The 16229-nt window shown below is 39.4% G+C and overlaps 1 protein-coding gene across 1 annotated transcript in view; it reads left to right on the forward strand.

Annotated features, from left to right (window-relative positions):
- LOC105935350 (glutamate receptor ionotropic, NMDA 3A) overlaps positions 1 to 12628 on the forward strand; it is a 30954-nt gene extending 18326 nt beyond the window's left edge. The window contains exons 6-9 of the mRNA XM_036128560.1: positions 487 to 633; positions 5394 to 5539; positions 11620 to 11735; positions 12576 to 12628. Coding sequence (XP_035984453.1) covers positions 487 to 633; positions 5394 to 5539; positions 11620 to 11735; positions 12576 to 12628 — 462 coding nt within the window. The remainder of the gene's footprint in view (positions 1 to 486; positions 634 to 5393; positions 5540 to 11619; positions 11736 to 12575) is intronic.
- Positions 12629 to 16229: the final 3601 nt, after the last annotated feature.

A 16229-nucleotide genomic window follows, 5' to 3' on the forward strand; every position in this document is an offset into this window, starting at 1 on the left:
ATGGGAAAATTTTGCTCATAATATTTAGTATGACTTTATTCCCTTTTCAGTAAAGCAACTAATTATTCTGAGTGCTCATCACCCTCTCCGCACTGTTGTGAAAGTGGGTTATAACCTTGTTTGTATAATTGATTACCCATTAATCTCCAGCCTTTAAAACACTAGAAGTGAATTTATTTTCTTTCTTTTAAGTGGATTTTAATTAGTTCAGTAAATAAATCATTACACGTTTCAGGTGGTGGATTCCCCTGCAGGCAATATCATGGAAAGATATGTCCGAAGAGCTGCAACAGATACTCTTACAGTTTATTCTCTGAGCTCATTTTGGTTTTGCTGAATTACTGCAGAGATAATATGGGATTTTTGACGGGGAAAGAACAGAGGTTACATAAGGTTTTATTTTTTTTTTTTAAAAGGCCAAAAGATAATTTATGATAGACATGTGTTAATAACTCCTTGTGTTTCTTTTCGGGTACTCCTCTTCAGACTCCTAAATGCTGGACGGGACGCTTTTTGATGAACCTTTGGGCTATTTTCTGCTTACTGGTGCTGTCCAGCTACACAGCCAACCTTGCTGCAGTAATGGTTGGAGAGAAAACTTTCGAACAGGTTTCAGGAATTCACGATGAAAAGGTAAGATGACTCGCAAGAATGCAAGCTTATATCTACAAAGACTTCAAACAACAACACACATTTGCTGACGCACACAGCTACAGAGATTTGGGAAAGTACACCCTTTGTACTGTTACCGACTTGGCTACCAAAGCAAATTTTGAAGTATATTGATTTTATGTGACAGAACAACACAAAGTACTGCATTAATGTGAATTAGATGACAAAGAATACATGATTCAAATAAATAGAAAATACATTTACATGGAAAAAAGTAATTGGAATAATGGGCCAATCAGAATCAATATGCGTCATGTAAACAAGCCAATTGGAATATGATGATCGGATTAATCCAAATGAGAGGGGTGGTTTATGCCGATTGACAATCCGATCAACGTGCATATAAACGCTTGTCAGGCAAAGAGTTATTCCGGATTTTTTTCTGTTAGAAAAAATAAAAGAACTCAAAATTGTTGTTTACTCAGTAACATTTCAACCGTATTAAGGCAAGTCCATCCAGGGTGCTCGGAAGACAAATTAACTCGTAGAATACTACCTTGATTACAATTTTTTGCAAAGACGGAAGTACTTCTTCTGTGTTTTTTGTTTTAGGGGAATTTGATAACTGCGCATGTCAGAGTGGTTTTATTCTGAATAAATCCAGGTGCATACGCATGCACATTATGAGGAGATGAATTCATGTATAAATGGTACAATCCGATTATTTAATCTGAATCCATTTTAATCCGATCGTAAAATTTTGTGCATGTAAGCATAGCTAATTATTCTGCATGCATATGAAATCAGTCCCTTTCACTTAGATATCCCCTTAAAAAAATCCAGTGATCCTGTCATTTGCCTTCAGAAGTCACCAGTTAGTAAATAGAGTCCATCTGCATGCAATTGAAGTCGTTGAATAAAAACAGCTGTTCTGGACCTCAGTGCAGCATTTGACATTTTTGACCATGATATATTATTAAACCAGATGGAGAGTTGGGTCAGCTTCTCTGGTACAGCACTCAATTGGTTCAAATCCTACCTAAAGAACAGGGACTTGTTTTCATCAATAGGTAACTTCTCATCAGAGCTGACAAAAGTCATGTGGAGTACCACAAGGTTCAATCCTAGGACCCTTTCTAATCCTAGGACCTCTTCTATTCAATGTCTAAATGCTCCCACTAGCTAAGGCTATAACAAGAAACAAGATTACTTTCCATAACTTACACAGATGACACACAGCTCTACATTACGATGTCAGCAGGTGACTCTGAACCCGTCCATGTTTAGAACAAATCAATGCATGAATGTGGCAAAACGTTCTCCAGCTGAACAGAAACAAAACTGAAGTTATCATCGTTGGACCTAAAGAGGAAAGAACTAGAGTCAGCACGCAGCTTCAGTTATTACAACTACAAACTAGTAATTAGGCCCAAAATCTGGGTGTGTGTTGTGGGAATATTAGTCTGAAGTCACTATGGCCTCACGCCACTCGGACATGTGAGCACAGCCCTGCTGATTGCCAAGGCCAAATGCTGCGTAGCTACTGTGCGGGATGATGATTGTCTAGGATAGACTGTCTTTGTTTTGTCTCATGGCAAAGCCACTGTCGAGTATTAGGGACGGCCGAAAGCAAGACAGGGCAGAAACAGGCAGACGCAGACTGCAGCGGGACCGTGGGGTGCAATTACTTTCCAATGTATCTGATCTCTGCTTTGTTTCTCAATAAAAGTGCTGAAACTTCATCACTCCACCGTTTCCTTATTCAATAACTCTAGGAAGTAAGGTATTGTTTAGAATTCCTTCCACAGTGTGGTGATGGACTCAGATCTGAACCTTCAAAGACACATATACCCCGTTTACACTACCCCCTTTTAACCGTGCCGAGACCAGTCCGAGCTTGGTAACTAAGATAACTATCGCATGTAAATGCAACGCAAACTGAACTGAACCGTGCCAGACACAACCGGACCACCCTAAATGCAGACCAGTTCCATGTGTGGGCTCGGCCTGGTTTTTCCCTGGCTCGGTTCTCTAATAACAAAGAGCGCATGAGCAGATCGCGTCATCTCCTTACAGTCAGCTGACATTTCAGACTTTCATAAAAATACTAGCTTCCCTACCGTGACACACGATTTCCAGTGATGATTCTGCTTAGCAGTGTGATGAACCTCAGCGTCTGTCGTTGTTTCTTGCATCTGTAAATACTGATTAGACGTTCATTTGTATATCCTATTCCCAAAAGCCGACTCTGTCAAGTAAATGTACCAAAAGTTGCCGTCTTCGCCTGACTCTCCGCAAACAATGAAATATCACAATTATAACCAAGCATAACTTCCTGAATGTTACGGGCGCTGCCATTTTGACTTGCTTGATTCCCTCCTTCAATCCTAGAGAGCAGTAGTACCGCAGATCGTCACTAGGAGGCGAGGAACCAAGGAACTGAGATAGCGTGATGTGTAAACGGTCGCCAGAACCAAGCTCGGCTTGGTTAACTGATCCAAGCTCGGACCGAGCAAGGCATGGATCGGTTTAACAAGTGTAGTGTAAATGGGGCTATAAAGACAGTCACAAAGTCAGCCTATTCTATTACCTAAAGAAAGTTTCCGGTATTGAAGAACTGCTGCCCCAACGAGATGTAGAGAAACTCATCTATGCATTTATCATTAGTCGCATTGCTTATTGCATTGATTATTGATGTCTTCACGGTTCTGCCCAAACAAATCAATCAGACAACGGCAGGTGATCCAGAATACTGCTGCTCGAAAAAAAAGAAGCACATCAACACAGTTCTAAAGTCCTTACACTGGCTCCCTGTAGCTCAGAGAATAGACTTTAAAATACTAATGCTTTTTCACTGGTCTTACAACTGGTGACCGTTTCAATGTGTTTATGATGTTTTTATGTTTTTATGATGTAAAACACTTAGAACGGCCTTGCTGCTCAAATGTGCTATATAAATAAACTTGACTTGACTGGGAAGACCTCAGAAATCTGTTAAAGATGATTAGTTAACAAAAACTTTCATGAAAACTAACGTAGGCACTAGACAGGTCAGTGAAAAGTTGTGGAAGCTGTTAAAGCAGAATAAGGTTATAAAATGATATCTCAAATTTGAACATCTCCTGCTCATCCAATCCATCATCAGAACATTGAAGGATGATGGCAGAACTGCAGACTTTCCAAGACATGACAGTCCACCTAAACTGACAGACCAAGCAAGGAAAGTGTTAATCATTTTAGAGGCCCATTTTAACTGTGGAGCAGCTGCACAAATCTGCAGTTCCAGAGTGAGAATTATCTTGATGGGATAACTATTAGCTGCATACTCCACACATGTGGCTTATGGTAGAGTGACAGGAAGAAAACATTTTTAAAGGAAACCATAAGAACTGCCTTCTGAATTGTGTAACAAGTCCTCTAGAAGACCCAACAAATATACTGTATGAAAGAAGGTGCTCTGATCAGAGGAGACCAAATTTCCCTTAAATGCAAAATGCTGTATGTGTTGGAAAACCAACACTCCACACCACCCTGAACACATTATTCCTATAGTAAAACATGATGGTGGATGAATAATGTTGTGGGCACTGTTTTTCAACAGCAAGGATGAAGAATCTGGTCATTGTTGATTGGAAGTTCATTGTAGCTTAATACAGGACAATCCTAAAAGAAAGTCTGTTAGAGGCTACAATAAATTTGTGACTGGAGTGGATATTCAATAATCTTAAAAAAATAATAATTGTAAATGTAATAGGGAATATAGATAATTGAACAGATTGAAAACTATAAACCAAACAGAATATTAAGATATCTACAGAGCACCTTGACAGACTAAATTCAACTTTTCTGCACTCCTAGAGACTCCTAGTACACAACAACATGTATTTAAGGACTAAAAAAGTGGATTTTGCATGAGATGTCCCCTTTAAAAAGTGATGTTCGTACAACACTCGTCTTCCAATCTGAATGAGCTTGAGAAATTCTGCAAAAAGAGACTTGGCAAAAACGTATGTCTTGTATCTGGATGAGGAAAGCTGGTAAATACATACCCTTAATTGTTTTGATTTGACAAAATGACTACAAAATGGTGATGGTTCTGGACTAAATGTGAAAAAGATTAAGGGGTATGAATACATTTGTTGGGCACTGTAAATGAACAGTCATCAACCAGTCTTAATCAAGAAAAGTTTATACATAAAGAGCAGAATGATTTGTAACAAACTATTTCTTTTTATACCCTAGACAGTGGCGGTTCTAGACCAAATTTACCAGGGGGGCCAAGGTGGGGCCAGTGTTTTTTCACAGGGGCACAGAATAAAAAACTTAAAAAACAATAAAATGGCAATATTAAACTGTGAGCCACGTGTGGCTCTGGAACTGCAGGTTTCAGATCCCTGATCTAGCAGTTGAAAACTTTACCCCCCTTTCAATACGGCTAAAGCTAAATGTGAAACATCTTAAGTTTTAAATTCTTTTTAGAGTAAAACTGTATAGGTAAAAAATAATATTGACCAATCAGTTACGGTTTCTTTGCCATTGCAAATAATTATGAGAAATGTATTTAATATCATGTCTTTAGTACAGGGGCCATAACAGGGGCCAGAACCATTTCTACAAGGGCATGGGCCCCTCTTGGCCCCTGTCTAGAACCGCCCCTGACCCTAGACCCTGTTAGGAACTCAAAGCTGCAATTAATTTAATTTGATGTAATTTCTGTCCACACTTCTCCATTACCATCTCTATGTTATCGTTCATCATCCCCTTCTGTGTCCCATCCCCAGCTCCACCATCCCTCTCTGGGCTTCCGTTTTGGTACGGTGAGGGAGAGCAGTGCTGAGGATTACATGAAGAAGAGTTTCCCAGAAATGCACGACTACATGAGACGCTTTAACCAGCCCACGACTCCAGAGGGTGTCCACATGCTAAAGTAAGACAAAAGCGAGTTCTTTTACATCTACGAGTTGTTTCCGAAGTGTAATCCAAGCCTAAAGAATATAATGTTTGTGTGTTGCATCTGTTGATCCTACTTCTTCACATCTGTTGGAGAGGTTTTTTTTGTTTCGTTTTTTTACAGAGCACTGTTTATATTTGTGACTGAATATGCGTTTGCAGTTCTATTATATGATAATGTTGTCATCATTTTGAATTTCTAAAGGAATAGTCGAAGGTCACAAGTCTTTTTGTAGGTTTTGCATAATGTCCGATATTTTGCCATTTTTCCAGCTGAAGTAATGTTCTTCCTCCTAATCCATTTTTCAACAGTTTCCTATTAAAGAGAACACGCTACCTTGCAATTGCACCTGTCACCGATACAAACGAACCCCCATTGATGTATGTATTTGCACTCTGCGTTAACATGACCTTTTTTAATCCAAACCCATTTCGGATAAAGCTATAAGTGAGGTAAAGGTAGACATAAATTGCATTGACAAAATGCTTGCATCGTAGGGGGGAAAGGGTTTTCTTATTCATAATGAGTTTCGGAAAAAAAGGAATGAATGCAAGTCAGGGCCAGACTGATGTAATTATCGCAAGGAAGGAATGGTTCAGTGGGATGTTGAATGGGGACAGAAAGCAGATGAAAGCAAAGAGGCAGGGCATGTTTATTTTTAAAGTATACGTAATTCGCTAGGGCTGCAGACGTGATTCATATACGGCATTGAAAAACATAAAGCAGATAAAACACAAATACTAAAAACAGACATTTTCAAAAAAGCTGGGGAGAAAGGTTTATGTACCTGCAGAACCCTCTCCTATAGGGGCCACCTAAAATATGGAGGGGGAGGACCCCTGTGTCTAAATATATTCACACTTGTAGGTCTCTTCTGTGAAATATGTCTTTAGGAGAAAGCCGGACTGCCTGTGGGAAACCCACTTGGGCACAAGGAGGTCATTGAAATTCTAAACAGAAGGTGCTACAGCTGAGACCAGACCCCCACGACTGTCCTGCTGTAACGCACTGCTAAGCACCGCTATGCTGCCAGTTTTCTATACATACATACATACGCATGTCTTTAATGGAGACACAGTCAATTGTATTACGTGCACTTATACAAACAGTATATCATATGTGAGCGAATCAATCCATTTAGGCTTCTAAATATGGTGAAACAATTTGCTTAAAAATCAACCAAAGCATCAGAATGTGGAATAAAGCAGATTTAAGATACCTTGAATACAAAATGGTATAGAAAAAAGGCTGATCTAGACGGTTCATCACACTCAAATTATTTTCTTGACCCCTTTGAACTCCTCAGGGCCAACTGCCCATTGCTTAAATACCACAGCTTATACCTGAGTATTTTTGCTGTTCATGTACATCCCTTTATGACCTGAATACCCATCTTCCAATAGCTACTTCTGGCAGGATAATGCACCTTGCCACAAGCTCAAATCGGCTCAATCTGGTTTCTTGAAGATAACGGCGAGTTTACTGTACTCCAGTGACCTCCACATTCACCAGATCTCAGTCCTAGAGAGCACCTTTGACATGCTGTGCAACAGGAGATTCACATAATGGATATTCAGCCAAGAACTCTGCAGCAGCTGTGTGATGCTGTCACGTCAATATGAACCTAAATGTATGAGAAAAGTATCTGACACCTTGTTGAATCTATACCAAAATAGAATTAAGGCAGTTGTGAAGGAACTCAGTACCAGCAAAGACAACCAAATTAAGTGGCAGCTGAGTTTATAATATGCCCTTATTTGAAGGTAAAACATCTCATTAAACAAAATGTAAGAGAAAAACGGTCTGAGAAATCACACACTGGCACAGACTAAAATGAATACATCTCCAGAAAATGGGTTTTATTGCTAAAGTGCTCTCTTCACTCCTGTTCCTTCGGTTTCTACTTGCAAAGTACCACCTCTGATACCAACACACATGGGTGCTTCCGTGGTACCAACTCCTTCTTGGGCCAAAAGAAAGAGCTGAAGGTTGGCCAGTTTAGAGCAGGACTCAGTGTAATTGTTCTGAGCAATGTCAGTTTAATCAAATTCCATCCATTTTAGGCCAGGAAAATAGGAGAAATGCACTCTTCTCTTTCTCCAACCTCAATAACTCAACGTCAAATAAGTGCAAAACATGGATGAATACTAATACATCTGTTTAAAGAAATAAGAGAAATTGTAGCAACATTTAAAGATCAAAATATTGATCTACAAGTTTAACCTGACACCACCTATTTTTGCCAATTTCAATTTACCCTCAAGAACTACAACACTATCAGATGAAGAGATGTAACAACAAGACTCAAAATATATTGGTGGTGGTGGTGGGGGGGGGGGGTGCAAAGATTTTCCTTCCACTTAACTTTCCATTAATTTCCCAGAATACAGCTTTACATGACCAGCCAGCTACTGCCTCTCTCCATCTTTCTTCTATCTATCCATATTTTCTGTCTCTATGATTTATATGTATACACTTACATTTCTACATTTATATTTTGAAAGATACTTACCTTTTTTCCTACTTCTTGCTTGAATGAAAATATCTTTGAATCTAGATTTGCAAGTTTTTTGAATTGTATTACATTTGAAATCTGTGGCATATAATCCATTGATTGGGTCTATCTAAAAACAACCATCTGTTTTCATTGATGGACTCAGGAAGGTGGATTTTTGTTTCCAACAGACAGACTTTTGGTGATTGCGACAATCAAAGCAAATTGTATTTTTGTAGGACATCTGGAAATCCCCACAGAGCCGTTTACGTGTTGCTAACGTGGTTTATTGAGAGTTAATGTTCATCATAATCAAGTTTAAACAGATGTGATCATCATCATATTTGTATTAGGCAAACGTTCTCGGTATACTGAAATATTCATGTGCGGGTCCATGTGAAATCAGCAAATGCGGCCTTTTTCTATTGTGAGCCACGTCATCAGGAAAGGACACATTTATTCCGTGGTATTCTGCAGTTGACACATACAAATTCTGTTGGGGATATCTACTTGGTCATTTAAACATTTATTGCTCTATTGCATGCCCCATTATCCCCCCTCAAAGCAGGTTAGTGGACGCTTAGTGTTCCTGATTATGTGGCAGCCTTTAGTGTAGCCAACCTAAAAAATTAGATGATATGTTTAGCGAGTCAGGTAAAAATATGTTGCGACTCTGCACAGTGTTGACACAACAGCACTCTATCTGTCCTGGCAGGAGTGCGAGTTTACCTGTGGGCGAACACACGTGACTTTGAGCTGAAGGAAGAGGAGCAACGACTCAGCTTAGGAGAAAAACTAAAGGCTTCCACACACTCGGTTGTACTGTGCGCAAACTGTGAGCCGCGCTGACTCTTACCCTTGATAGTTGAGCGCACCTATTGCCTACATTTCTTGTGACAAATTTCTTCCACATTTTCTCCAAGTAGGACAAAGCAGGGGAATGGGTCAGTCTTGTAAGCTCAGTATCAGATAGAATAAAGTCTGATGTGAAGACTTCTTCCTGCCGAACAGTTGGGGGGGCGGGCGGTCCTGTTTGCAATGGAATGGAAAACACTATTGATCATTGATTGTTTAGATTGAGCAGATGCACCATTATGCCACTGTGTGAGGGAGCGTCCACAATGATGCTACTCTTTTGATATTTCCTTAAAACAAAAAGTAATTACATTCTTGATATTTTAAACTATCTTTAGTGTCTTAGATTAGCTGTTAGCGACACAATGTACAAAGGGACAACATAGAGCACCTTTGTGGTGCTCCATTCAACCTTAATAAACAACAGCTATGTCTCTATATGTTGTAGAAAATAATTTAAACATCTTACAACCAGAAACAGCTTCCACACTGAAGAGTGTTGGTAGTAGAACTTGGCAGTACTTAGCACGGTATGTTCACCAATCAGAAAAAGATAAGATATTTTGGGCTGGGAACTGTTCAGGGCCAACCAAGCTAAAGATCGACTGACTCCATTAATGGAGATTCCAAATACATCAGAGAAAGATCAGACTTGTTCCTGAAAAAAATATTATTTTTTTCTTTTTGGTATTTCATCGCACAGAGGTGACGCTCCATCTCTGGAAAACCAACTTAGCTCTTTGCAAAATAATTATTGAACAAGCGAAAGCCTGGCTCTGCCAATACCATTGGTCTAGCCCCAAAACTACCCTTGGATAAGAAACTTTACATGAAACCTATAAAAAAAAGGGACTTACATTCAACAAATTGCAATAGGTATTACATTTTGACAATTTTGAATTGTACCTTAACTTACTTTGGCATCAGCTCATGGTGTGTTAAACCTGAACATGAATCAGCAGCCGAGCATACATTACATATACCCCCGGCACAGTCTTTTGCTTTGATCATATTTAGGTTATGATGTGAATTTTGAACATCTAAACAGTTCTTTTTTGAGCAGCCTGTACCTGAGTTTTATAGCAATGCATCTAGTACATATGTTATTTCTGTATCCTAGTAGGCCAGTTCATGTGCTGGTTTCTGAGTTGTTTTGCCAATTTCTTCAAAAGTTGGCTTCTCCTGCTGATTGTTGTGACAGTAAAGAAGGATGAAAGTGACAATACCGAAATCCTTCAAAGCGTTCAACTTTATTGAACCTGTAGATCAGTGCATAAATTCTTCCTTCATCATCTTAAATTTTCAAATAAACCATATTGCAAGTTAGGTAGCGAACACTCTCAAGGTTTCATAACTTATTCCGTAACATCTGTCAGAGCTGCCTTCAAAAGCTTCACAAAAAAACCAGTGGAATGAACACAGAAAGCAAGAATTTAAAAAAGTAAGTTTAGACCAGCTACATGCAGTACTGAAGACAGACGATGCTATAACCGTACATACACTTGTCAGAGGCACTGCCTGCTCCATAAAGCACCAGCAGAGATACTGAGATAGAGCATGTGCTGACTTTGTGATACCAGTGGGAAGATACAAAGCGCTTGTTCAGAGAAAGAGGATGATGAAGGCACTGTTTGTTTGCGTGCAAGGCAAAGCTGAATTGTGAGACACAGCAGCGCAGAGAGCCCGAGTTGGAATGTAAAATACTGTGTTGGCAGAACTACTGACCCCAATACTGCTCTCAAATCTTAGAGGAAAAGAAATCCCAATCCTTCCTTGGCTACTTATGCAGTTTTACACATATGTAGAGGCCCAGAATATAACTTGCATACACTCCACCCATGCACAGGCTTAAAACATGCTTTTCTGGCTGCTGTCTTTAATGCATTTGTATAAATACACACACTCAAACATGGGCACACTCCATTCCTATTCCAAGGCCATACATCGGGTAAATTCCAACCCTCTTTAGTCCCATAAGTTGTCTCTATCCTGTCTGTTCCCTGTGCCTCATATTTGACAGGTCTAGACAAGGAAAAACAGACTTTCCATCTGTGCCAGGAAGCCAAAGACTTTGTAAAGTCAATCTTTTTTTCTTGGCTTACGTACAGAATAACAACAAGTTCCTGGAAATTTGATCAGAGTGGTCTGTTTTTTTCCGGAATAGACAGTAACAATGTGCGTTTACAAGCATGTGCTAATTCTTATTTATCCATCTCACAGCAGAATTTGTATGTGGGGACTTTGGGTGAATAGGTCAATGTTTTTGTCTTATATTCGCCAGTATATTCTTTAGACTCTGAGAGTCGTGCATCCTGAGCTAGCAGTGGTCAGCAGCACAGGGACGGTGTGTAATTAGGGGTCAATTAGGATCAATTGGATCAATATCACTGGAGCAAGAGAGTTTTCTGCAGAGTGTATAATTCCTTATCAGTCCGTTGCAGAGCCTGTTGGTTTAGGTAATGATGTATGTGTTTACAAAGTGCACTGGAGCACGGTTAATCTAATCCTCCCAATAAATGACGAGCTAACATGAAAGCCTCAAATTCAGGATCGTGGGAATCAGAGGTGTGGAAAACGTAATCTGACAAAGTTTCATATTTACTTTTCTTACAGATTAGTGGTCTTCTATTAATTCTTCACTGTCTCTCCCTCTCTTCTTCTTCTTCTTCTTCTTCTTGTTACGTGTGTGTGTGTGTTGGTGGTGAAGGACAGATCCTCCGGCCCTGGATGCATTCATCATGGATAAAGCCCTGCTTGACTTTGAGGTCTCCATCGATGCGGACTGCAAGCTGCTCACAGTAGGGAAGCCTTTTGCTATTGAAGGTACACGCACTGGCAGACTCACACACTTGTTTATATGACTTTTGAGGAATTTTTATTGACTTGCAGTCTTGCTCCCCCGGGGAGTATTTTGTAAAATATTTTTTTGGTCCCTCTCTTGATCTGACAACATATTTCCACATTTGTTATTTTAGTTGGCCTTATCCAAACTTTGATCTGACGATATTTTTGATCCTAATAAGGGGCAAAATACTATTGAAGCTAAATATCAGAATCAGCTTTAATCACAAAGTTTGTGCAGACAAACAAGGAATTTTGCTCTGGTTCCACTTTGCTTTCGTTAAGACATTTAAGTATAAATGTACAAAAGGGAAATGGAGATGTTTTTGTGAATCTTTGTACCTTGAGTTTTTACAAAAGTGCAAGACAAGGATGGATTGGTGCAGTTATGCAGGGCATTGATACGGGCACTCTGCTAAATGTTCATCACAGAGATTAATGTGGAGGTGGAAACTGTCTTTGTGGTCTTTTCTTTTTCTTCAAATAGCGGTCTGTAAGGCTGACCTGAAAGTTTTAAGTCTAAACATTTTGTGTCCAGGATGTGTAGGGTTTGCAGAGATGTTAGCCCCTTTCCTTATACTAAACCAGATAGTTCATGACCAGCAGTGGATTAGCCAATAGACTTCCTGCCTGCATGCAGACTCATCATTGTCCTGGATCAGACCAATGACACGGTTGTCCTCTGCAAACTTCAGGAGTTTTAAGGTATGCTGAGGTGCAGTTATTTGTGTACCAAGAGAAGAAAAGTGGGGATAGAAGACAGCCCTGATAGGTGGAGGTCAGCACTGTTGAGCTGCGTGTGCTCCTGGTGGTGAATTTCAGGGTTGGTGGTGTTGAAGACAGAGCCATACTCTACAAACAAAATCCTAGCGTAGATCACTACTACTGTCAATAAAAAGGAAGGCACTAGAAGCTGCAAAAAAAAAAAGATCTGAGTGAAGAAGGGGGACAGTTGGTCAGTGTGGGGTTTAAGGCATGAGGGAGAGAGATTGTCAGGTTCTTGAGCAGCCCTGCTCTTCTAACACTTCAAAAGAGTCCATTTGCATCTTCTTCAGAGATCTTTAATCTAAGATTTTATGTCAGAGTGTGATGTGGACTAGTTGGTGGGAGTTGTGAATGTCTGCTTTTCAAACCTGCAAGTAGACGCTATTAAAGTCGACCGCCAGACGAGGAATCTGCTCAGGGTGGGGGGAATTCTGTAGGCAGTGATCCTTTCAAGCTAGCCCAAACTGCTGCTGGGAAGTTGTTTTTTGCTTATATTGCTATAGCTTCTCTTAGCTGCCCTGATCTCCTTGGTTAGTTTGTTACCCGGTCCCCACTGCTGTGCGCCTTTGCTTTGTTTTTACACACCTTCCTCAGGAGCAAACTTAATGGTTTATTTTTGTTTTATGTGCAAAAGGTCTTGTTCTGCACCTACAGGTCCTTACAAAAACAGTGTCATTAAAATATTTACTTGAACTAATGAAAAACTCCAATCTGTGCAATCAAAGCATCAAAGCAGGTCCTAAAACATCTTGTTGAGTGCTCAGTCAACTTCCGAACAGTCCAAACCACAGGCCTATTGGTTGGAATGAGATAAAGCAGACAGTGATCAGAAAGCCACCAAGCAGCCCAGGTGACAGTGCATTTTATAAAGTGTGTCAAAGTGGTCTAGTGTGTTTGTATCTCCGGTGGGATAATATGACGTCTGCATTTTGGAAGTTCATTGGAGAAGTTTGCACTTAAAAAAAAATCCCAAGAACAATGATGAGTCATGGTGTTTTTGTAATGGATAATGCTGGTGAAACAATTATTCAGCCAAACAGAGTTACGTTTTAAAAGGTTTATTGAAAGGGATGAATAGTGGCAGGTGATGCAGGCAAGCAGAACCAGACTTGACCAGATGCAGACTTGTGCAGTATGCAGACACAGGCAACTTTCAACAGAAGAGTCCAGCTGGCTGAGCACACGTGAACTGGTAGAGGCAGAGCACATCACAAAAGACAAGACGAGACGTTCTGGCAGGAATGAGTTGAGTGAGGAAGGGATATATAGACAGCAGGTGGATCTGATCAAGAGCAGAGTGGTGGCTGAAGAGTGGATGGAGCTGATAGGATGGTGGAAGAGAGGTTAAGGTTGAGTCAAGAAAAGTCCAGAAAAGCCCAAAACCATCAAACAAAAACCTAAATGTTGAGAGGTTTCTTTACCCCCACGTCCGTTTTCAGCTTAGGGAGATGTTTTTCAGCTTCTGATGTAGTGGGTTGTAAACACCGGCCAGAACGAACGAGGATAACTCCCTCGGTGAATAAAAAAGTTTACAGGCTGTAAAAAAATATATATAACATTGTTATACAATTATTTTACAACAAACAACTTCAGTGATATTCAAAGCAGGAATTATACATGAATTTGAATTTATAGTGGATAGTCTTTTGTCACATGGTGAGTTTGCATATACAGTCTGATGTATACATAGAGCTCTGCTAATTTTTTAATAATCAGGCCTTGGCGGATGACAGAAAAATCACACCATTTTTCATTTAACTTTATTTAAATAGGTTGGTTTTCCATCACAATGCCGGTTGAAAACACAAAAATATGAATTTTAATAGAATTGGTTTAGAAACATTTAAGAAGTTTGAAATAAGCGTCCTCGGAAGGCTGGACAAGATCAGGATTAAATGAAGAATGAGGAGTTCTGACATCTGTAGGGGGTTTGGAGTAGTGGCTGATCTTCCACATCAAAAGGCGACAATTGAGATTCTTCAGTGATCAGACCCGAATGTTTTTATGTTCATGTGACAAGTACTCGGTTTATTGTTTATAAAAAGGAAAAATGTATGTTCACTGAACATAACAAAAACACATGCTTACAACAGTCTTATTGTGATTCTTAACACAAAATCGTTTGACAGAAAACTGAAGGTTTTATGTGTTTTTGCAGCTGATTCATTTTTAGTACACACAGTGTATTAAAGATTTGTCATAGCGACATTAAATTTAATAGAAGAGTGCAACTACCATTTCTTTGTTTGTGTTACTTTTCAGTAGAAACAAACCCCATATTTGCTGTGATATTAACATCAATACAATTTGAAAATGTAATGTTGAAACGGCACATCTTGCTAGGCTCAATGGACACCAGAAAATGTTGCTATCTATTAACTATTTCAGTAGTTCCAACTTAAAAACTAGTAAAAAATCCACAGTGTTGATATTTTTGGGCACTGGTCACTTATATTATAGATGAAAGCAACATGCCTGAATTAACTGTAGGTTATATAAAACAGATTGATTGGGTCACATAGTAATATTTATGTACCATAAGGTGATCAAGCAATCAGTAAAGAAACATGATTAAATAAGGGGTAACGAACAAAACAATTTTGAGGCAGAGCTCAGCAGTGACCTAAAAAGATCAATGGTACAGAAATGGGATTACAAGATAAGGGCTCAAAGGGCAGACCGATTATACTTGGTGTAGTAGACCATATATCCCTTTCTGGTCAGGGAATGCCTTGGGATTGCCCAGAATGAGATGGAGAATGTCACTGGACAGAGGAATCTCTGGGTTCATCCTCCTGGACCAGCTGTACAGGAAATGATGGATGACCCAAAACTCTGACTCTCATGTTGATTCAGATTTTTTAGGATCTACAAGAACAACCCAGGAAGCATCAATGCTCGAGCCTATCAAAAACTGGATGCTGGAGTTTCAACTCAACATAGACATGGATGTTTCCGACAAAAAAGAAAAGAAGTGCCTGCTAGCAGGAAGGAAATGCCAACTAGAACAAGCTCAATGCCTTGTAAAGAAAAGGTCTAGGGTCAGACGAGGCAAAGCTAGAGCTATGAAGCAACAATGGCAAAAATAAATACTGGTGGATTGCACAAAATTGGCGTAATAATGAGGATGGAAGACTACCTCTAATCAATAGCCAGTCCACTGAGATTTGGGCACATGCTGTTGTTCCAACTTGACAATGATCCCAAGCATAAACCAGAACTGGTCTCGGACTGGATAAACCAGGCTGATGTGAAGCTTCTGGAATAGCCTATTCTCAGCCTTATATACATTTCTTTGGGAATGCTTAAAAAGTCAGGTAGGTGGCATAAAACCAATCATTTTAAATGAACTCCGCCTTTTCTAACAAGAATAGTTAGTCTGATATCCAGCATATTGCCAGCAGCTTGTTGATTTCTGCAAAAAGGAAATGGTTGAGGTCAAACCTGCTAAGACACATTTATCAAAATATTAGAAGTATTAGAGGGGATGTATGCATATTTTTGTGCAATTAAGAAACAACCACAACAAATTTAAAAAAATGTATCTACTTATTTTATTTAAAATTCATTAAAGCTGTTTGCAACTACACTACTAACCCTCAAAAATAGTTAAACTGCTTTATTAAATGCATATGTTTGTGTAAACCTCTAACCAATACAGTAAATATGGCATATCTCTATATTTATGTTAAAGGATGGATAGATCTCAAA

This window comes from Fundulus heteroclitus, unplaced genomic scaffold, assembly GCF_011125445.2.
Source record: "Fundulus heteroclitus isolate FHET01 unplaced genomic scaffold, MU-UCD_Fhet_4.1 scaffold_100, whole genome shotgun sequence".
Lineage (NCBI taxonomy): Eukaryota > Metazoa > Chordata > Actinopteri > Cyprinodontiformes > Fundulidae > Fundulus > Fundulus heteroclitus.